The 24,603-nt window shown below is 40.9% G+C and overlaps 1 protein-coding gene across 1 annotated transcript in view; it reads left to right on the top strand.

Moving 5' to 3' along the window:
• LOC122939922 (oocyte zinc finger protein XlCOF22-like) overlaps positions 1–3,657 on the top strand; it is a 348,165-nt gene extending 344,508 nt beyond the window's left edge. Inside the window, exon 7 of the mRNA XM_044296145.1 lies at positions 1,794–3,657. Coding sequence (XP_044152080.1) covers positions 1,794–3,139 — 1,346 coding nt within the window. The 3' untranslated portion in view covers positions 3,140–3,657. The remainder of the gene's footprint in view (positions 1–1,793) is intronic.
• The last annotated feature ends 20,946 nt before the right edge of the window (positions 3,658–24,603 follow it).

Genomic DNA, 24,603 nt, shown 5'->3' with positions numbered 1-24,603 from the left:
GGGGCTCATTTTTTGCGGGATGAGGTGACTGTTAGATTGGTACTATTTTGGGGGGCATACGCCAAATGCACTTTTAGTGATGTAAGGTGTAAAAAAAATCTTTTTTTAGCACTTTTTAGCACAGTTTTTGTTTTTAGATTCTTTTACGGTGTTCATCTGAGGGGTTAGGTCAATTTCTACTTTACTTTTCTTTTCTTCCCTATTTCTTACAATATTTTTTTTTACTTTATTTTGGGAAAATGATGCTTTTTTTTATTTAACTTGAAACCTTAATTTTTTTGTAAAACTTTTTTTTATTTTTTTAACTTCTTTTTTCGCTTTATTTTTTTCTCCCACTCTGGGACTTCAACTTTTGGGGGTCTGATCCCCTTTACAATGCATGACAATACTTCTGTATTGTAATGTATTGGCTGTTAGTGTATTACACAGTGTAATACAGGGGGCTGGATCTCACAGGCTGTCACAGAAGGCTGCCCCGATGCCTAAGGGAGATATCCGGCTGCCGTCCAAGCCATCGTGTCCCTGTCACAGCAGCATGGGGACCCTATGACAACCCCGCACCCAGCAAGATCCCGCACGTGCCGCGGTCAGCACTTACCGTGGCAGTGCTAGGGTTAATGCGTCGGCATCAGTGTTTTTACCAATGTCAGCTCATACAGCAGGGGTCTGGCTATCAGTGACTGCCAGACCCCTGCCGCTGATCGGGCGCAGCTCCTGCAGCCACCCGATCAGCACGCCATATATTTACGGCGCAGGTCCTTATGGGGTTAAAGTGTTTTTGTATATGTAACAATACACAGTAGAAGATATGGTAACACTGATTACTCTGGTGTGTATATATAAGGGAGAGTTCACATCTCGATTTCATTTTCTGTTCTTCTGAGCCATCAGAACAGAAAAAAAAAACTGGATCCTGTAAAAAAAAAAAAAAAAAAAAGCAAAAAAAAACCTGATCCTGTTGCACATTTGACATCTGTTTGAGCTATTTCCTCCTGATATTTTTTAGCCCAAAAAAAGTGCCGCATAAAGATATTTTTTTTTTTCTGTTCTGATGGATCAGGCCCCTTTCACACAAACGATCCCGATTAGGCCCGGATGCGTTCAGGGTGCATTCAGGAAAACTGTCACCATCTCGCAAGCAATAGCAGTCAGTTTTGTCTGCGATTGCGTTCAGTGGTTCAGTTTTTATCGCACGGGTGAAATGCACATTGATGCGTTTTTCACGCACGTGATAAAAAACTAAATGTTTACTAACAACATCTCTTAGCAACCATCAGTGAAAAATGTTTTTCAGCCAGTCCTATTCACTTCTTTGGGGCCAACGTTTCATGAAAAACACAGAGTATAGATCATGCTGCGATTTTCACGCAGCGCACAAGTGATGCATGAAAAACAACGCTCATGTACACAGACCCATTGAAATGAATGGGTCCGGATTCCGTGCGGGCGCAATGCGTTCGCATCACGCATTGCACTCACGCGGAATTCACGCTTGTGTGAAAGGGGCATCAGAAGAATGGCAAATGAAAAGGAGCTGTGAACTCTCCCTTACCTTGTATGTGACTACTATACTGTGAAAAAGTGTGTCTTATTGTTAATCGGTGTATAGTCTTTCTGGCTAATATTTTGTTAACTGTTAGATTGTGGTCCGTTTGCTACCACTGTCAGTCAGTTGATTAAAATTTGCTCCATGCCTTGTAATTTGTATGGAATTTTTTTATATAGAGATGTAAAAACATCAATATTAAGGTTACAATACCTAAAGCTAATAAAATAGGCTTTATTCTTGGCAGATGACTGTACCCGGAGCTCGGAGGAATATCTGATACCTTCAGATTTTAAACCAGAGGACCATGGTATCACAGAAGATTCATATGAACAGTATGTCATTATCTCCGATATACCTTCAGACCTTTACAACAAAGATCCATCATCTGATCCTTTTCACCAGGTCCGATCTTCTGATTCATCACAGACTGTTAAGCAAAATAAACGTTACAAGAGTGGTGAACATCAGAGACCCCACACAGGCGAAAAGCCATTTTCATGTTCATATTGTGGGAAATGCTTTAACCATAAATCAGCTGTTGTTATGCATGAGAGAATTCACACAGGGGAGAAGCCATTTTCATGTTTGGAATGTGGAAAACGTTTTTACCAAAAATCTGATCTTACGCAACATGAGAGAATTCACACAGGGGAGAAACCATATTCTTGTCCAGAATGTGGAAAACGTTTTAATCATAAATCCGATCTTGTTAAACATAAGAGAATACACACAGGAGAGAAGCCATTTTCATGCTCAGAATGTGGAAAGCGTTTTAACCATAAAGCAGATCTTGTTAAACATGAGAGAATTCACACAGGGGAGAAGCCATTTTTATGTTCAAAATGTGGGAAATGTTTTATAGATAAATCATACCTTACCATACATCAGAGAATTCACACTGGGGAGAAGCCGTTTTCGTGTGCAGAATGTGGAAAACGGTTTAGCCATAAATCAGTTCTTTCTAAACATCAGAGAATTCACACAGGGGAGAAGCCATTTTCATGTTCAGAATGTGGGAAATATTATAGATTTGAAGCAAGTCTTATCGCGCATCAAAGAACTCACACAGGGGAGAAGCCATTTTCCTGTTCAGAATGTGGGAAATGTTTCACCCACAGAACAAGTCTTGTTGCACATCAAAGAATTCACACAGGGGCGAAACCATTTTTGTGTTCAGAATGTGGGAAATGTTTTAACCAAAAGTCAAATCTTGTTAATCACGAAAGAATTCACAGAGGGGAGAAGCCATTATCATGTCCAGAATGTGGGAAATGCTTTAACCAGAAATCAACCCTCGTAGCCCATCAGAGAATTCACACAGGGGAAAGGCCATTTTCATGTTCAGAATGTGGGAAGCGTTTTAACCAAAAGTCAAAACTTGTTGATCATGAAAGGAATCATAGAGGGGAGAAGCCATTTTCATGTTCAGAATGTGGCAAGTGCTTTAACCGTAAATCGGATCTTGTTAGACATCAGAGAATTCACACAGGGGTGAAACCATTTTCATGCCCGGAATGTGGGAAATGTTTTTCTCAAAAATCAACTCTTGTTGACCATCAAAAAATTCATAGAGGAGCGGGGCCATTTTGAAAGTGTTTTAGCCAAAATTCAGCTCTAGTTGCTCATCAAATAACTTGCAGAGAAAAAACATGTTCATGTCCACAATCTAGTTAATGTTCTAACCACAAATTAGATATTAAACATTATAGAATCAGGGAAGTAGCTTATTTATTTTTAAAGGGGTAATTCCATCTGGGACATTTATGACATATCCTATAAGTATAGTACATTTACTGCTATGGGACTTCTGCACTCGATTAAAGTGAATAGAGAGCAATCTTTGCATGCAACCTATCCATTCGCTGCTATTAGACTTCCAAAAATGGTCGAGCCAGAGGGTGTCCATGCAACAACAAATCCAAATATTACACCTATATATCATTTGTGTGCATAGAATATGTTATATTTAAAGCAATATGTCACTAGCTTTAAAGGCTATGTACACTTTGTATTATTGAATTGTACTCATTTTGAGCTAATAATGATTTTTTTACAGTTGGTCTTTATTAAAAATCTTGAACTACTGTTCTGTACAGCCTTGAGTTTCTCTAATAGCAGGATCTGAATTTTCACTTTGTTCCATCAGGCAGCTGATGGCTCCTTATCTCTGGCTTTATAAACTCTAATTATAGCTCAGTTCTTATCTTTCTGATAAGAATGCGGCTTAAATAAGTGTTAATGACCTCTTAGTAACTTAGAGATAAGGCTTATTAGATGACTGGCCCAAAGTGAAAGTAAAAAGTACCATTCACACAGCTAGACAAACAGTTAACCCTTTGTAACTGAACGGCTCAATATTTTTAATAAAGCCCAATTGAAAAAAATTGTATAATTGTACATAGCTGTAAGCTGCCATTTGTGAATGTGACAGATCCCTTTAGTACAGTGTAGGGTCATTTTTATAGTTTGTGGTCTCTAAGATCAGGCAGCACAAACCAGATGACCGATTCCCTTTATCCTATATAACTCTGTATCTAAACATTTTAATATCAGTTGTTAATAAATATCTGTTTTTTGGGTCGATGTCTCTTTATTCTTTAGAGTTGGTGGTCACTGTGTGTATAAACGGTGAGGAAAGAGTTACACCATTTCTGCTCTTTGAACATGATCCTTTTATAGGAGATAATCGTATGAACCATATACCACTGAGCCAGACCAAGCAGTGTATCCTTCCATCTCATCGTAATAGCTCTGCTTGCTCGGAAAAGGCTGACATAACAAGATACATGTCTGATGTTACTGTCTTGTATCATGTAAGTTGGATTTGGAGTTTTCTGTCTCCTTCCAGTAAGAAGCCAGATGTAGCATAGGGACAGGACACAGGTGTAGATAACAGACTGGAATAAAGCATGGTCAGGTGGAGAAAGCTGTATAACTTAAGGTCTTAGTAGACCGGTGTGAAGAACTAGGCCAGGGATCAGCAACCCCAGGCACTCCAGCTCTTCCAAAGCTACAACTCCCAGAATCTTTCACTTTATGGGAGTTACATGAACAGCCAAGTACATGTGCATGCAGGGAGTTGTAGTTTCACAGCAGCTGTAGTGCCGAAAGTTTCTGATCCCTGAGCTAGGCAATAAACAGTCTACAAACAGAAAGGTCAGGATCCAGGTGAAGAACAAATAACGGCGTACAAGTTCAGGGAAAAGTTAGTAGGCAGAGTTCAGGAACTGAGAATGGTCATACACAGGCAATCACTGTAAAAGTATAGCAGGCTACAAGCAAAAACGAAGCAGACTTGATCTGAAACTCAGGCTCTTCATGAGAAATGTGCCTGACTTATATAGACCTCTTATGTAACCTCTGATGACCGCCTTTTGGAAATAGCCAATGGAAGTTTAAGCTACAAAAGCACAGCACAGAAGAAGTCAACTCTTACAAGAAGAAGCCGGAGGATGTGGTCAAAACCCCAATGACGCCAGAGAAGCACAACATTCTCTTGGCAACAAGCACTGATCACTGCAAGGATGTGAGAGGACATTGTTAGAAAGTTATAGTACTGTTCATGACAGTTACCACTGCTCTTCAAACAGAAGAACCAACAGGTATACCCCAGGAGTACTTGATGCTGAATATTGGACCAACTGAGTTATCGGGTTGTTTAGTTCAGTTTAAAAGGTACAAAAACATGGACAGAACCATATTAAATACAAAGAGACAGTTTTCATTCTTTTGCCTATGTCGCATTCAGAAAGTCTTCAGACCTTTTCACATTTTATGTTCCTCCTTGTGCTAAAATAAGTTTAAAAAAAAAATCAAGGTTTCCCCATCATTCTGCACTCAGTACCCCATAATGAGAAAGTAAAAACATAATGTTAGAACATTTTTCATCTTTGAGATGTTTCTACATCTTGATTGGAGTCACCTGTGGTAAACTCAGTTGATAAGACATAATTTGGGAAGACACAGCCCTGTCTATATACAGTAAGGTCTCATAGTTGACAATGCATATCAGAGCAAAAATCAAGTGGTAGAAAGAACTGACAGTATAGCTCAGAGACAGGATTGTGTGGAGGCACATTTACGCTGCACAAAAAGTTCCCAAAAGCACAGTGGAAGACGTTTGGAATAACCAGGTCTCTTCCTAGAGCTGGCCACCCCACCAAACTAAGTAACCCGGGGAAAAGTGCCCTGGAGAAGAGAGGTGACCAAGAACCCAATGGTCACCAGTTGCGTAATCAGACTATCATTGGAATCCAGTATAATACCCTTCTGGGTCTGGGTACACATCACATATTTTTTACAAAATACATGTCCCTGCCGAAGAAAACCATACATGAGGTATTTTTGTATGCTACCTATGATAGACAACAAATAAACAAAAAATTGTTAGATTTTTAATGTTACATTTGATAAACAACTTCCATACTGGAGCTCCACTCACCCAGGCACCTGTGTCCTATTATTCATTGACCCTCACCTCATTCTGCAGTACTGCATGGATTAATCCTCCTTTACTCTGTTTTCAGCTGCTTGGGAAAAGTGTATCTGTTCGGTACTGCGCGACGTATACCCCCTTTTTCCCCCTCTCTCCCTGCCTGTTCAGTACTGTAAAGGCCCACAGTATATGATACAGTGACTCCCAGAGTAATGGAATACCTTATCCTCTGTTGCAGCTGCGGAGCCTGTTCCTCTGTGTCCTTCTTGCTTTTTCTTTTTTCTGTTTTTTTTTGTGGTTTATTTTAAAATATAAAATCTAAACTGCAGAGCTTGCCCCGGCCGGTGGCACAGCTCGTGGTTTGAAAAGGCCGCTCGTACACGCTTGCACGGAGGGCTGCGTGACGTCACGGTGGTAGCTACGGTGGACCAGGAGGACCAAAAATACTCCAAAGTGTTTCGATTAGATCGCTAATCTTCGTCAGGGATAGCTGTTCTGGTTCCTGGTGCTGATTTTAAAGGTGCGTATCTCCTCCCATTCTTAACTCCTTCCTTGCCAGTATTCTGGTTTGATGTCTATTGGAAAGCGAATAATTCTATTTCAGAATTCAGTCCTGAGGGTGCGAGAGTATTTAAGTTAAATATCCAGCGGCTTTCTGTCCTGGACATTTTCTTTATATAATCTCCTCCTCTTTTGTCTTTTTTAACTATTTCAATACCACAACAGGTGGTGCCGTTATACTTTCCCCCGTGTTTCTCTTTGTAATGTCTGGAGAGCGGGTGACCCTCATATTTTCTTCCTATGTTGTAGATGTGTTCCCCTATTCTTTTACTTATTGTTCTTTTTGTGCGTCCTATGTATGTTTTTTTACACGGACATGTTATTGCTTATATTGCGCCCTGACTTTTGCAGGTAATATGATCCTTTATTTTGTGTGTTTCTGTGTCCCCTGTCCATTCATTGTGTATTTCCAACTTTATGTGCTGTTTTTTATTTATTTTTAGTTTCTTGCATATACCGCAATTGCCGCATGGAAAGAAACCTCCCTGCGGTTTCTGTCCTGGAGTTGTGTTTGATATTTGATTGTCATTTTTACTCAAGCATTTGTTGGTTGGGGCTATTATGCTTCCCACATTTTTGGCTTTTCTATAAATAAATTTTGGATTTTTGGGGATCGGGTCTCCTATTATTTTGTCCTCCTTTAGGGTTTCCCAGTGCCTTTTGATTATTTTTCTCAATATTCCTGCTTGACTATTATATTGTGTAATGATTGGTGGTATTTCAAAAGCTTCTGTTTTTGCTTTATTATGTTCTAGTGTTTTCTTTTTATTAATTAATTCCTGTCTGTCAAGGGTTCCTACTTACTCTTACTCTGGGAGTCACTGTATCATATACTGTGGGCCTTTACAGTACTGAACAGGCAGGGAGAGAGGGGGAAAAAGTGGGTATACGTCGCGCAGTACCGAACAGATACACATTACGCATCATTCACTTGATTTTCAACGGGGGCGATACCATTGCGGTACCGCTGCGTCAGTTTTATTGTAGTGCAAGCGCCGGTGTACCACTAGTATTCTATCTCCACAATACATCGCCAACACACCAAGGCATGCTGCACATAATTCAATATTAAACACACAAAAAACAAATAAGATAAACCAGTACATCAAAATACAAAACCCCAAACAGTCAAATAAAATTAAATCAAATACAAAAAGAATAAATAATAAATAAAAAACATATACAAATAACAAAAAAGCCGCCATATAGAGGAATAATGTCGAAACTATGGTGGGACAGAAAAGACAGGATACAGAGGGTGCAAACCTTCTTCGGCTCATATAAAAGACAATCTGAAACATTCAACCAAGACAATGGCACACAGTTTACGTATGTGAAAGACACATTAAGAGAACTAGAACAACTCCTAATTCTTGAGATGAAGGATCTCTGGGAAATCACTTCACTGGAGAAATACCTTGAATGGGACATCATACCAAAGGGCCTTAAAGTAGAAAAAACCCTGTCAGGAGACATGGGAGAAAATGGCATAATAAATGAATGGGAACGTATGTTCCACGAATTCTCCCGCAATGCAATAAAATTCATCATCAACAAAAGAGGTGAAAGATTACGAAGAACAAATAAAGCAATCATGGCAACATTTGAAACACTAAGACCTTGGAAAGATCATGCGAGCATCCACCAACTGGTAGAAAATATAAAGAGAAGAATACACCAGAAAGAAGAAGAAATAAAAGAGAAAAAAAGCAGGAAGTTTAACCGGGATGCACTACCAAAAAACCACACAGAATATAGCAGCTGGAACTCCTTCCACACACTGGATGAAGACAGATATAGTCAAGCTGAGGAATATACATCTAACTTCACAGTACATGAAGAGGAAGATGAAGAAGAAATGAACAATCCAATAGAACAACCAATACCTATAACCCCAGAAGTTATAATTACAAGACACGATGAAGTTACTAATAGAGACGAAATACAGATGAACAACCGCTTTGAGGCATTTACCAACTATGAGACGGATGAGGAAGAAATAGCCCCATCAAATGAAGCGAAGAAGAGAGAAGACAAACAAAACTCAATTGAATACAATGAAGTAGAAGATAGAATATCTAATACCAACAGAAATAACATCAGGAAGGAAAAATCGAGAACAACAAATCAAACGATGGCAACAAGAAACACAGAACGAAATAAACCTCAAGAACAGGAGAGAGGACGCAATGAACAGAGGGAAAAAAGAACAACAATAAAAAAAACTGTGAAGCAGGATTTTTTCCTGGGAAGAAAAAATACAAAAGGGGCAATAGAGGAGGGAAACTCGCCCAAAAGAAAAAACTAAAACTACAACAAAAAAATACCAAATTAGGGACAGGACAAAATTTTTTTAACCTCAGCAGACACATATTAACAAAGGGAGAACAAGATATCCTGGAAAAGGGCTTGAAGTTTGCACCGAGCACATTGTTTAATAAATTTGAAGCATTCATAGGGGTGCGAAAATTCATGAGAAGATTGGCCCTAAAGAAATACTTCATAAAAAAACAAAAAAAAACAATTACAACAAGGAAAATATCAACAAAACCAACCAATCAAACAAAGCAGTAACAACAGAAGAAAACTACACAGACAAAGAATATAAGCATACTGACCTAAAAGGAAAATCCAAATATCACCCGGTGCAAGAATATTCCCAGGCACTCAACAGCTTTATGAATATGGTCACTAAGGACATACGCAAAATCAGAAGTCCTAGAAAACAAAAAAGCAAGAAACACCTAGGAAACATATACCATGCAGAACGGGAGGCACTAACTAAAATACAGGAAAACAAAAAAATCATCCTAAGACCCGCTGACAAAGGTGGGGGTATCATAATATTGGACAAAGACAAATATCTACAGGAGGCATATAAGCTACTGGGAGATAAGAAAACATACAAAATACTAAAAAATGACCCAACAGAAGAGTTCAAAAGGGAACTAAATGAACTGGTGAAAAAAGGCAGAACAGAAACCATTCTGAACACCAAAGAGGCTGAATATATAGCAATAAAACAACCCAGAATTGCGGCATTTTATCACAACCCGAAGATACACAAAGATACTACGGATCCCCCGGGAAGACCTATAGTATCAGGAGTGGAGTGTCTGACAAGCAACCTGTCAGAATACATAGATCACTTCCTGCAACCATGTGTAGACATACTACCAACACACCTAAAAGACACCCAACATATCCTGAACATCTTAAATCAAGTAAAATGGGAACAAAATTACATCCTAGGCACACTGGATGTAAAATCCCTATATACGATAATAGAAAACGAAAAAGGATGCGAAGCAGTCAAGATATGTCTACAAAACCAGGGAACCCTGGCGGATAAACAAATAAATTACATCTGTGAATGTATCATGTTTATCCTGAAGAGAAACTATTTTCTCTTTGAGGACAAGTTCTACATCCAGCAGTGGGGGACCGCGATGGGGACGAGATTCGCACCGGGGTTTGCAAATATGTACGTAGGCCAGTGGGAGCATGAAGTCATCTATCCCCATGGCCAACTCCGGTCGAATCTCGTCCTATGGAAACGCTTCATAGATGATATTGTATTCATCTGGGCAGGAGAAAAGGAAGAACTGAACATATTCTGCGAGGAAATTAACAATAATAAATACCATCTGGAATTTACACCACTACTTAGTACCACCACAATCAATTTCCTTGATCTTACCATCTACATAGAAGACGGCAAAATACAAACAAAGACATACAATAAACCCACAGATACAAATAGTTTCATCTCCCGTGAAAGCTGCCACCTCCCACAGTGGTTGGAAAATATCCCAAAGGGGCAATTTGTGAGAATTAAACGTAACTGTACAAAAGAAAAAGAATATGAAGTAGAGGCAGACAAAATGCAGAAAAAATTTGAAGACAGAGGTTATGACAGGGAAAAATTACTAGCACAGAAAAAACTAATAGGAACCCTTGACAGACAGGAATTAATTAATAAAAAGAAAACACTAGAACATAATAAAGCAAAAACAGAAGCTTTTGAAATACCACCAATCATTACACAATATAATAGTCAAGCAGGAATATTGAGAAAAATAATCAAAAGGCACTGGGAAACCCTGAAGGAGGACAAAATAATAGGAGACCTGATCCCCAAAAATCCAAAATTTATTTATAGAAAAGCCAAAAATGTAGGAAGCATAATAGCCCCAACCAACAAATGCTTGAGCAAAAATGACAATCAAATATCAAACACAACTCCAGGACAGAAACCGCAGGGAGGTTTCTTTCCATGCGGCAATTGCGGTATATGCAAGAAACTAAAAATAAATAAAAAACAGCACATAAAGTTGGAAATACACATTGAATGGACAGGGGACACAGAAACACACAAAATAAAGGATCATATTACCTGCAAAAATCAGGGCGCAATATACGCAATAACATGTCCGTGTAAAAAAACATACATAGGACGCACAAAAAGAACAATAAGTAAAAGAATAGGGGAACACATCTACAACATAGGAAGAAAATATGAGGGTCACCCGCTCTCCAGACATTACAAAGAGAAACACGGGGGAAAGTATAACGGCACCACCTGTTGTGGTATTGAAATAGTTAAAAAAGACAAAAGAGGAGATTATATAAAGAAAATGTCCAGGACAGAAAGCCGCTGGATATTTAACTTAAATACTCTCGCACCCTCAGGACTGAATTCTGAAATAGAATTATTCGCTTTCCAATAGACATCAAACCAGAATACTGGCAAGGAAGGAGTTAAGAATGGGAGGAGATACGGACCTTTAAAATCAGCACCAGGAACCAGAACAGCTATCCCTGACGAAGATTAGCGATCTAATCGAAACGCGTTGGAGTATTTTTGGTCCTCCTGGTCCACCGTAGCTACCACCGTGACGTCACGCAGCACTCCGTGCAAGCGTGTACGAGCGGCCTTTTCAAACCACGAGCTGTGCCACCGGCCGGGGCAAGCTCTGCAGTTTAGATTTTATATTTTAAAATAAACCACAAAAAAATAATAAATAACCATTAGGGCAAACCCCCCCCCAAACCCTTCCCCATCCTGGACGGCACCTAAAAGGGGGAAAAAAACAGAAAAAAGAAAAAGCAAGAAGGACACAGAGGAACAGGCTCCGCAGCTGCAACATCGAGGATAAGGTATTCCATTACTCTGGGAGTCACTGTATCATATACTGTGGGCCTTTACAGTACTGAACAGGCAGGGAGAGAGGGGGAAAAAGGGGGTATACCGCTGCGTCAGTTTTATTGTAGTGCAAGCGCCGGTGTACCACTAGTATGCTTGGGAAAAGTGCTAATCAGCTCTGCTGTATTGTATATGCACTGTTGTTTGTCCCACTCCTTACCTGAGCAATAGGTTAAGCTAGCTTGCTATTTCTGACAAAGGCGCGTTTGGTCTTTTTTATTTATCTTTGTACCGACTTCTGCCATGATTCCTGGATTCTGATCCTCTGCTGCCAGACCTGACCCATGCTGCTTATTGTACTAACCCTGAGTTGCTTGCTCTGACCTTTGGACTTGTTTCATAGATTAGCATGAATTCTGCCTGTCCTGACCTAGGCCTGTTACTGAGTATGAGTTTTGCCTGATCCCTCGCCGGTGTCTCTGATCCCTGTGGGTCACAGTCAACAACATCAAGACTACTCCAGGTGGCAGTAGTCTGTTGGCTGCGAAGTACATGTCACTGTATAGGGGTTAAAGGGTTGCTTTGTGAAAAATATGTTTAATAATTTGACCGCATTTCACGTACGTAACGCAAATTACAACTGTGTTAGTGAAGGCATACTGTATCACAGCGGCTAGTTGAAAATGTCATGTACTATCACTTTTTCACTGCATCACATTGTGTCGTGCATCATCCCTGCACAAATATTGCATGAGTGTCATTCTGTGGAAAAGGAGTTCAATGATTGTTCCGCATTTCACATCCATCGCGCAAATTACACACAAGTGAAGGCATGAAATTTTACTTATATTTTTTTAATTTTTACCCTCCCCCAACAAATAGAGGGAAAACCTTTTCTCTGTCTCCGTGACCACTTAATGACGTGCTGCTTAGGGGACACATTACCGCTGCAGTCAGTCGTTGACCTCCGTACATTTTGGAAGTTGACAAGCTGGGACCGGAGCGACAGTGGTGGACCAAAGAAGCCTGAATCAAGCGGTGGGGAGCAGGTAAGTATGCTTCCTTCCACAGGTACAGCAAGAAGGAGGGCTGTCTAAAAGTGTTCGAAAAGCTGTACAAACCCTTTAAGGCTAGGTGGTAACAGAGTTTACTTGAGGTGCAGAACTCTTATCCTGGTTAATTAACCCTTTAGTTGCCACAGTCAATGCTGACCACAGGTGTCTAAGTGGTTAGACAGAGAAGGGAGCACAGAAAACAAAGAGATGTACCAAAAGAGCTGGAAATGAGCAGTTTGGAATAGGCAAGTATGCCTCCCTCCTGGTTTCTCCTAGGTCTAACCCTAGCTTGTTCACGGCTCCTGGATGATTTTGAGGACTACTTTTGGTTGCCCTTCCTGTCATCTCTTGATCTTGTCCTTGTTGCTACCGCATTTCTTCAAAGCTCTATTTCTGCTGTCTCCTGGTTATAATCAATTCCTATGTAACAGTATACTGCTACAGATGGATCTGGCTATGTTAGAGGCTTGAGCAGAGAAGTGCAGCTGAGGTTTAACACTGATAAATGTAAGGTTATGCACAGGGGAAGAAATAATGCAAGTCACCCGTACATACTACATGGTAAAATATTGGGTAACATTGACATGGAAAAGGACCTAGGAATTTTAGTGTACAGCAAACGAAGCTGTAGAAACCAGTGTCAGGCAGCTGCTACCAAGGCCAATATGATAATGGGATGCATCAAAAGGGGCATAGATGCCGGTCATGAGAACATAGTCCTGCCACTTTACAAATCACTAGTCAGACCACACATGGAGTACTGTGTACAGTTCTGGGCTCCTATAAACAAGGCAGACATAGCAGAGCTGGCGAGGGTTCAGAGGAGGGCAACTAAAGTAATAACTGGAATGGGTGGACTACAGTACCCGGAAAGATAATCAAAATTAGGGTTATTTATTTTAGAAAAAAGAAGACTAAGGGGCGATCTAATAACTATGTATAAATGAATCAGTGTCACGGTAGATGGGGATAAGAGGAACACCAAGTAAACAAACAGCAACAGGAAAACAGACTAGGCCCCAAAGCTAGGGAGTAGGGAATGGTAACCTCCTAACAATCCCTGAGCCTCTCCCTGACTGCTGACAGCATGAGCAATTCCTGATGGTGAACAAACTCATACACTGGAACCTAAGCCCTGCTGACACTGTCGCAAACCCTAACTTAGGGAGTGGGGAATGAGACAGGTGAAGGCACCAGCGTCTCCCTGAGACCTAGAAACAACAAATGCACAAACGAGAAAACAGGAGGACTTAGATTGAGATAAGGGGGAAGTAGAGGATGTTGGAAGCTCAAGGTGAGGCACCTGATTCCTGTCCTCCAGAGAGGTTGTTTGTTCCTTCTGGGCTTCGGCACAAGGTGTTCAGGGAACATCATGATACTGTCCTTGCAGGTCACCCTGGGAGAAGATCCACTGTGGATCTTATTTCTCGGAGAGTCTGGTGACCAGGTTTACGTAAACGTGTGGAGGGTTATGTGGCAGCCTGTGAGACCTGTGTACATGCCAAGGTGACTCATACTCAGCCTTCAGGATCTCTTCTTCCTTTGTCCATCACATCACATCCCTGGACGCATTTGTACATGGACTTCATCACTGATTTGCCTAGTTCTTCTGGGAAGACAGTGATTTTGGTGGTGGTGGACCGCTTCAGTAAACTGGCACACTTTATACCATTATCAGGTTTGCCCAATGCCAAAACTCTCGCTATCTGACAGGTCTTTCTGTGTTTTCTTTCTGTTTGTTGTTGTGGGCAGGATTCCACCTCTCCACAGGTTCTGTTTAAGAGGCTCTATTCAAGTCTGCCTCTTACTGCTGAGTTTGCGGTTGATATTTTCCTTCTGGAGTTCTATACTGTTTGTTTGTGGATCCTCTACTTCCCGTGACCCCCCCCCCCCCCCCCCGTGCCGGCGATCGCCGCAAACCGCAGGTCAATTCAGATCTGCAGTTTGCGGCTTTTCATGTTGCGGCAGGCGGCGGTGCCATCAGGTCCCCGTGGGGCTGTAGGTGGGACCCGATGGCAGGGAAGGCAGCGTGATGCCTTCCTTTGGCATGGCGCTGCCTTCCTGTGACGAGCCTGTGAGATCCAGCCCCCTAGATCTCACAGGCCCCGAAAGCTGTATGAGTAACACTCACTGTATTACTCATACAGCCAATGCATTCCAATACAGAAGTATTGGAATGCATTGTAAAGGATTGGACTCCCAAAAGTTGAAGTCCCAAAGTGGGACAAAAAATAAAGTGAAAAAAAATTGAAAAAAAAAGTTTTCCCCCCAAAAATTACAAATTTAAAGTAAAAATAAACAAAAACTTAATATATTAGGTATCTCCGTGTCCGTATCGATCGGCTCTATAAACATATCACATGACCTAACCCCGCAGATGAACACCATAAAAAAATAAAAACTGTTCTAAATAAACAATTTTTTTGTCACCTTACATCAAAAAAAGTACAACAGCAAGCGATCAAAAAGGCGTATGCCTACCAACATAGTACCAATCTAATCGTCACCTCATCCCGCAAAAATTTAGCCCCTACCTAAGATAATCGCCCAAAAACTGAATAAACTATGGCTCTCAGAATATGGAGACACTAAAACATGATTTATTTATTTTTTAAATGATATTATTGTGTAAAACTTATATAAATAAAAAAATATTATAAATATTAGGTATCGCCGCGTCCGTATCGACTGGCTCTATAAAAATATCATATGACCTAACCCCTCAGATGAACACCATAAAAAATAAAAACTGTGCTAAATAAAAAAAAATGTGTCACCTTACATCACAAAAACTGTAATAGCAAGCGATCAAAAAGTCATATGCATTCCAAAATAGTGCCAATTAAATGGAGTCTGTCATCAGCATTTCACGTTTGTAACCCTTCTTATAGCTTTCTAGCATGCTTACAAAAAATCGTTACCTATAGCATCAATCCTGGACTTAATAAGGGCTCGCAAGTGCCCAGGGGCGGCGTTACCCTCGTAGGTGCCCTGCTAGATCAGCCTTTTCTTCTCTTCCCCCCGCCCCTTCCTTCCTTCCCCCCGCCCGCCCATCCTTTCCCTCTGACCGCCTATCTACTAACTTGTTGTTTTGCCGAGATCCCGCGCCTGCGCACTCAGTCCGTAGGCCGTGATGCCTTGTACGGCATCACAGTAATTAATAGGCATGCGCCGTCGCATGCGCATTAATTACTGGTGATTAAACACACACAGATCTACACTGTACATTATACACACACAGCTCTGCACTATATATTATACACACACAGATCTACACTGTACATTATACACATAGCTCTGCACTGTGCATTATACACACACAGATCTACACTGTACATTATACACACAGTGCAGAGCTGTGTATAATGTACAGTGCAGAGCTGTGTGTATAATTTACAGTGCAGAACTGTGTGTATAATGTACAGTGCAGAGCTGTGTTTATAATGTACAGTGCAGAGATGTGTGTATATAATGTACAGTGCAGAGCTGTGTGTATATAATGTACAGTGCAGAGCTGTGTGTATAATGTACAGTGCAGAGCTGTGTGTATAATGTACAGTGCAGAGCTGTGTGTGTATAATGTACAGTGCAGAGCTGTGTGTGTATAATGTACAGTGCAGAGCTGTGTGTATAATGTACAATGCAGAGCTGTGTGTATAATGTACAGTGCAGAGCTGTGTGTATAATGTACAGTGCAGAGCTGTGTGTATAATTTACAGTGCAGAACTGTGTGTATAATGTACAGTGCAGAGCTGTGTTTATAATGTACAGTGCAGAGATGTGTGTATATAATGTACAGTGCAGAGCTGTGTGTATATAATGTACAGTGCAGAGCTGTGTGTATAATGTACAGTGCAGAGCTGTGTGTATAATGTACAGTGCAGAGCTGTGTGTGTATAATGTACAGTGCAGAGCTGTGTGTGTATAATGTACAGTGCAGAGCTGTGTGTATAATGTACAATGCAGAGCTGTGTGTATAATGTACAGTGCAGAGCTGTGTGTATAATGTACAGTGCAGAGCTGTGTGTGTTTAATGAGCAGAGCTGTGTGTGTATAATATACAGTGTAAAGCTGTGTGTGTATAATGTACGGTGCAGAGCTGTGTGTGTATAATGTACAGTGCAGAGCTGTGTATAATGTACAGTGCAGAACTGTGTGTATAATGTACATTGCAGAGCTGTGTGTGTATAGTGTACAGTGCAGAGCTGTGTGTATAATGTACAGTGCAGAGCTGTGTGTGTATAATGTACAGTGCAGAGCTGTGTGTGTATAATGTACAGTGCAGAGCTGTGTGTGTATAATATACAGTGTAGAGCTGTGTGTGTATAATGTACGGTGCAGAGCTGTGTCTGTATAATGTACAGTGCAGAGCTGTGTATAATGTACAGTGCAGAACTGTGTGTATAATGTACATTGCAGAGCTGTGTTTATAATGTACAGTGCAGAGCTGTGTGTGTATATAATGTACAGTGCAGAGCTGTGTGTATAATGTACAGTGCAGAGCTGTGTGTATGATGTACAGTGCAGAGCTGTGTATAATGTACAGTGCAGAGCTGTGTGTATAATGTACAGTGCAGAGCTGTGTGTATAATGTACAATGCAAAACTGTGTGTATATTGTACAGTGCAGAGCTGTGTGTATAATGTACAGTGCAGAGCTGTGTGTGTATAATGAGCAGAGCTGTGTGTGTATAATATACAGTGTAGAGCTGTGTGTGTATAATGTACAGTGCAGAGCTGTGTGTGTATAATGTACGGTGCAGAGCTGTGTCTGCATAATGTACAGTGCAGAGCTGTGTATAATGTACAGTGCAGAACTGTGTGTATAATGTACAGTGCAGAGCAGTGTTTATAATGTACAGTGCAGAGCTGTGTGTATATAATGTACAGTGCAGAGCTGTGTGTATAATGTACAGTGCAGAGCTATGTGTGTATAATGTACAGTGCAGTGTGTGTATAATGTACAGTGCAGCGCTGTGTGTATAATGTACAGTGCAGAGCTGTGTGTGTATATAATGTACAGTTCAGAGCTATGTGTGTATAATGTACAGTGCAGTGTGTGTATAATGTACAGTGCAGAGCTGTGTGTATAATGTACAGTGCAGAGCTGTGTGTATAATGTACAATGCAAAACTGTGTGTGTAATGTACAGTGCAGAGCTGTGTGTATAATGTACAGTGCAGAGCTGTGTATAATGTACAGTGCAGAGCTGTGTGTATAATGTACAATGCAAAACTGTGTGTATAATGTACAGTGCAGAGCTGTGTGTGTATAATGTACAGTGCAGAGCTGTGTGTATAATGTACAGTGCAGAGCTGTGTGTATAATGTACAGTGCAGAGCTGTGTGTGTATAATGTACAGTGCAGAACTGTGTGTATAATGTACAGTGCAGAGCTGTGTGTGTAATGTACAGTGCATAGCTGTGTGTATAATGTACAGTGCAGAGCTGTGTGTGTATAATGTACAGTGCAGAGCTGTGTGCATAATGTACAGTGCAGAGCTGTGTGTCTATAATGTACAGTGCAGAGCTGTGTATATAATGTACAGTGCAGAACTATGTGTGTATAATGTACAGTGCAGTGCTGTGTGTATAATGTACAGTGCAGAGCTGTGTGTTTAATGTACAGTGCAGAGCTGTGTGTATATAATGTACAGTGCAGAGCTCTGTGTGTATAATGTACAGTGCAGAGCTCTGTGTGTATAATGTACAGTGCATAGCTGTGTGTATAATGTACAGTGCAGTGCTGTGTGTCAATAATGTACAGTGCAGAGCTGTGTGTGTATAATGTACAGTGCAGAGCTGTGTGTATATAATGTACAGTGCAGAGCTGTGTGTGTATAATGTACAGTGCAGAGCTGTGTGTATAATGTACAGTGCAGAGCTGTGTGTATAATGTACAGTGCAGAGCTGTGTGTATAATGTAAAGTGCAGAGCTGTGTATAATGTACAGTGCAGAGCTGTGTGTGTATAATGTACAGAGCAGAGCTGTGTGTATAATGTACAGTGCAGAGCTGTGTGTGTATAATGTACAGTGCAGAGCTGTGTGTATAATGTACAGTGCAGTGCTGTGGGTGTATAATGTACAGTGCAGAGCTGTGTGTGTATAATGTACAGTGCAGAGCTGAGTATAATGTACAGTGCAGAGCTGAGTATAATGTACAGTGCAGAGCTGTGTGTATAATGTACAGTGCAGTGCTGTGTGTGTAATGTACAGTGCAGTGTGTATAATGTACAGTGCAGAGCTGTGTACAATGTACAGTGCAGGGCTGTGTGTGTAATATACAGTGCAGAGCTGTGTGTATAATGTACAGTGCAGAGCTGTGTATAATGTACAGTGCAGAGCTGTGTGTATAATGTACAGTGCAGAGCTGTGTGTGTATAATGTACAGTGCAGAGCTGTGTGTATAATGTACAGTGCAGAGCTGTGTGTGTACAATGTACAGTGCAGGGCTGTTTGTGTAATGTACAGTGCAGAGCTGTGTGTATAACGTACAGTGCAGAGCTGTGTGTGTATAATGCACAGTGCAGAGCTGTGTGTGTCTAATGTACAGTGCAGAGCTGTGTGTGAATAATGTACAGTGCAGAGCTGTGTATAATGTACAGAGCAGAGCTGTGTCTGTGTATAACGTACAGTGCAGAGCTGTGTGTGCATAATGTACAGTGCAGAGCTGTGTGTATAATGTACAGTGCAGAGCTGTGTGCATAATGTACAGTGCAGAGCTGTGTGTGTGTATAATGTACAGTGCAGAGCTGTGTGTATAATGTACAGTGCAAAGCTGTGTGTGTATAATGTACAGTGCAGAGCTGTGTGTGTATAATGTACAGTGCAGAGCAGTGTGTGTATAATGTACAGTGCAGAGCTGTGTATGTATAATGTACAGTGCAGAGCTGTGTGTATAATGTACAGTGCAGAGCTGTGTGTTATAATGTACAGTGCAGAGCTTGTGTATAATGTACAGTGCAGAGCTGGTGTATAATGTACAGTGCAGAGCTGTGTGTATAATGTACAGTGCAGAGCTGTGTGTATAATGTACAGTGCAGAGCTGTGTTGTATAATGTACAGTGCAGAGCTGTGGTGTATAATGTACAGTGCAGAGCTGTGTGTATAATGTACAGTGCAGAGCTGTGTGTATAATGTACAGTGCAGAGCTGTGATGTTATAATGTACAGTGCAGAGCTGTGTGTATAATGTACAGTGCAGAGCTGTGTGTGTATAATGTACAGTGCAGAGCTGTTTGTATAATGTACAGTGCAGAGCTGTGTGTATAATGTACAGTGCAGAGCTGTGTGTGATAATGTACAGTGCAGAGCTGTGGGTATAATGTACAGTGCAGAGCTGTGTGTATAATGTACAGTGCAGAGCTGTGTGTTATAATGTACAGTGCAGAGCTGTGTGTGTATAATGTACAGTGCAGAGCTGTGTGGCATAATGTACAGTGCAGAGCTGTGTGTGTATAATGTACAGTGCAGAGCTGTGTGTATAATGTACAGTGCAGAGCTGTGTGTGATAATGTACAGTGCAGAGCTGTGTGTATAATGTACAGTGCAGAGCTATGTGTGTATAATGTACAGTGCAGAGCTGTGTAGTATAATGTACAGTGCAGAGCTGTGTGTATAATGTACAGTGCAGAGCTGTGTGTATAATGTACAGTGCAGAGCTGTGTGTGTATAATGTACAGTGCAGAAGCTTGTGTGTATAATGTACAGTGCAGAGCTTGTGTGTATAATGTACAGTGCAGAGCTGGTGTGTATAATGTACAGTGCAGAGCATGTGTGTATAATGTACAGTGCAGAGCTGTTGTGTATAATGTACAGTGCAGAGCTGTGTGTATAATGTACAGTGCAGAGCTGTGTGTATAATGTACAGTGCAGAGCTGTGTGTATAATGTACAGTGCAGAGCTGTGTGTGTATAATGTACAGTGCAGAGCTGTGTGGTATAATGTACAGTGCAGAGCTGTGTGTATAATGTACAGTGCAGAGCTGTGTGTATAATGTACAGTGCAGAGCTGTGTGTGTATAATGTACAGTGCAGAGCTGTGGTGTATAATGTACAGTGCAGAGCTGTTGTATATGTATTGCAGAGCTGTGTATAATTACAGTGCAGAGCTGTGTGTATAATGTACAGTGCAGAGCTGTGTGTATAATGTACAGTGCAGAGCTGTGTGTATAATGTACAGTGCAGAGCTGTGTGTGTATAATGTACAGTGCAGAGCTGTGTGTGTATAATGTACAGTGCAGAGCTGTGTGTATACTGTACAGTGCAGAGCTGTGTGTATAATGTACAGTGCAGAGCTATGTGTGTATAATGTACAGTGCAGAGCTGTGTGTATAATGTACAGTGCAGAGCTGTGTGTATAATGTACAGTGCAGAGCTGTGTGTATAATGTACAGTGCAGAGCTGTGTGTGTATAATGTACAGTGCAGAGCTGTGTGTTATAATGTACAGGTCAGAGCTGTGTGTATAATGTACAGTGCAGAGCTGTGTGTATAATGTACAGTGCAGAGCTGTGTGTATAATGTACAGTGCAGAGCTGTGTGTGTATAATGTACAGTGCAGAGCTGTGTGTATAATGTACAGTGCAGAGCTGTGTATGTATAATGTACAGTGCAGAGCTGTGTGTATAATGTACAGTGCAGAGCTGTGTGTATAATGTACAGTGCAGAACTGTGTGTATAATGTACAGTGCAGAGCTGTGTGTGTATAATGTACGGTCAGAGCTGTGTGTGTATAATGTACAGTGCAGAGCTGTGTGTATAATGTACAGAGCAGAGCTGTGTGTGTATAATGTACAGTGCAGAGCTATATGTGTATAATGTACAGTGCAGAGCTGTGTGTATAATGTACAGTGCAGAGCTATGTGTGTATAATGTACAGTGCAGAGCTGTGTGTATAATGTACAGTGCAGAGCTGTGTATGTATAATGTATAGTGCAGAGCTGTGTATAATGTACGGTGCAGAGCTGTGTGTATAATGTACAGTGCAGAGCTGTGTGTATAATGTACAGTGCAGAGCTGTGTGTGTATAATGTACAGTGCAGAGCTGTGTGTGTATAATGTACAGTGCAGAGCTGTGTATGTATAATGTACAGTGCAGAGCTGTGTATAATGTACAGTGCAGAGCTGTGTGTATAATGTACAGTGCAGAGCTGTGTGTATAATGTACAGTGCAGAGCTGTGTGTATAATGTACAGTGCAGAGCTGTGTGTATAGTGTACAGTGCAGAGCTGTGTGTATAATGTACAGTGCAGAGCTGTGTGTATATAATGTACAGTGCAGAGCTGTGTGTGTATAATGTACAGTGCAGAGCTGTGTGTATAATGTACGGTGCAGAGCTATGTGTGTATAATGTACAGTGCAGAGCTGTGTGTATAATGTACAGTGCAGAGCTGTGTGTATAATGTACAGTGCAGAGCTGTGTGTATAATGTACAGTGCAGAGCTGTGTGTGTATAATGTACAGTGCAGAGCTGTGTGTGTATAATGTACAGTGCAGAGCTGTGTAGAGCAGTACAGATGTTTTTGTCTCCTGCTCATTAACTGCACACATTTTATTATCTGCTCACAAGAAACACAGCCTGGAGCCTGACTCCTCCCACATGATCACATGGTCATGACATCATTACAGGTTCTTTACTTCCACCAACAACACAGACTGGAACCTGACTCCTCCCACATATGATCACATGGTCATGACATCATGAAAGGTCCTTTAGCCCACTTTTCTTTGTCTTGGTACTTCCTAGAGTGTATGGACCTTGGAGAGGTTTACATTCTGTGACTCTGAGATAAGTGACTGAAAAGAAGCAATTAGGTAAGTCTCCTATGTTCGGCGGTGGAGGTAGTTGTGTAGTCACTGCCTGTGTCTGTCAGGATTAGATATAGCTCTCGTGCCTTGCTGCTCTGGGGTCCTAGGTTTCAATCCGACCAAGGATAACGTCTGCGTGGAGTTTGTATGTTCTCCTCGTGTTTTCGTGGGTTTCCTCCTGTTTCTCAGGTTAATTGCATAAAATAAATAACTAGTTCTTCTTAGTATGCAGCTTCTGCCGACGTCACATTCTTTACCAGATTTCTGGAATTCTATGGATGGGATGGGATTTCCTTTGTACATGGGGCCCCAAATATTCCTGTCCCTGGTGCCTGCTGAAGCTTCTCAGTCTGTCTCATCTGTGCATGCGCCAGAGAGAGGAATAGTTCTTTATTGCTACTCCCGTCACTCTCAGGAGGTCCTTAATAACATCTACCGTTAATCTGTTTTCCCTTAGTCCTAATAGTAGAGCAATAATGGGGTGTCTGCCCCTGTGTACTAGTAGGTGGAAGTTATAATTTAATAAAATTAATTACTAATTAGAGACCCCTGATCCTATATAAGGATACCTAGCCCCTCCTACCCTGTGGTTATTATAAATAAGTAATGTACTTAGAAAGCAAAGCTTGTGCTACTGTTTGGACTAAGGGAAAACAGATCAACATCAGAAATCAACTATTTGTTTAAATTCTAAACAAAGTGGTCAAGTCTAATGATAGCCATATCATATCCAGGGTAAGTATGGTGGCTCTTAAGATCACTGTTCCTTCTGGAAATTAAGGAATAAATTCTCAACCTTCCTCAGGCTAAATAAATCTATGGACATTCAGAAAGATCTAGGGAATGGAGATTATTTTCCTCATTAGATAAAAGCTCATAACGGACACCGGAAGTAGAAGACCTGATCACAGTTGACAAGAAACAACCCCTGTCAGGGAGGAATCTGAAGTACAGATCCACTGATGACAAGACCAGAAAATCCCTCTTCTCATGACAGATGTCATGGCCAGATGGACATAACCTCTGTAGGCTAGGTCTGTCTGTCGGATCTCATCCAGAGGTTTAAAAGGAGATGATCTTAAAGCTTTTAGGACTAAGGCCAAGTCCTATTACAACACAGATTGTGAGTATGGACGGCCATATTTTGGCAAACCTTTTAGGAACCTTTTCATAAAGGACTATAGTGACAAGGATAAACTTGCAAAATGTCCAAAATTAAGACCTTTTTAGGTCGATACATTCAAGCCTTTTAATTCTTCCTGTATGAAGCCTAAGAGGCTGATAATCTGTGGTTTAGAAATGTCCACTCATTGAGTAGAATTCAAGCTGAATATGAATCACGTGATCCTTATGTAAGGCCTTTAAGTGGATTGAGACCTGGCTACAACAAGATCTTCATGACTATGTCTGAGAGGCCTATAGATTGCTATAGTGGTTGTCCAGTTGAGTCTCTCCAGGTCCTGGCTGAGTGCTCCAGACACACAAAATTTGCACTGGGGGAATCTTCAGATATACTATTGAATCATTTAAATGTGTTGCGAACAAAATGGCTCATGGATTGAAAACTAAGAGTGTTTTAAGATTTTCATAACTGAATCAAAGAGGCCTCTAGATAGTAATAGAGGCCGTTCAACCTTCAGGCAGTCAGACTGAACATATTGGCAGAGTTCAGTGATTTAGACAAACATGATCTGCAGTGGGGAAAGTCTCCATTTATACCCTTGACTCATAGGGAAACATGACCTTTTAGTAGACTGAGACCCAAAGTGTGTCAGGGTCTTCATAACTGTATCAGAAATGCCTCTAGATAGAGGCTGATCAACCTTCAGGTTGTCAGACAGAATCTTTCCAGATGTTGGCAGAGTTAAAGGGGTTGCCCCACAAAAAAATATTCTACCGTTTTCAAACCAGCACCTAGATCTGAATACTTTTCTAATTGGATGTAATTAAAAATTTAGTATAGCCACTGAGTTATTTAATAAAATATATCTGTATAGCGCCACCTGCTGTTTGTTCATTTTCGTATTTCTTTGACCTGCTCACTGAGAAGA

The sequence above is a fragment of the Bufo gargarizans genome, chromosome 6 (genome assembly GCF_014858855.1).
Source record: "Bufo gargarizans isolate SCDJY-AF-19 chromosome 6, ASM1485885v1, whole genome shotgun sequence".
NCBI lineage: Eukaryota > Metazoa > Chordata > Amphibia > Anura > Bufonidae > Bufo > Bufo gargarizans.
The sequence above is the reverse complement of the archived record's forward strand: the minus strand, read 5'-3'. Positions and strand labels throughout refer to the sequence as shown.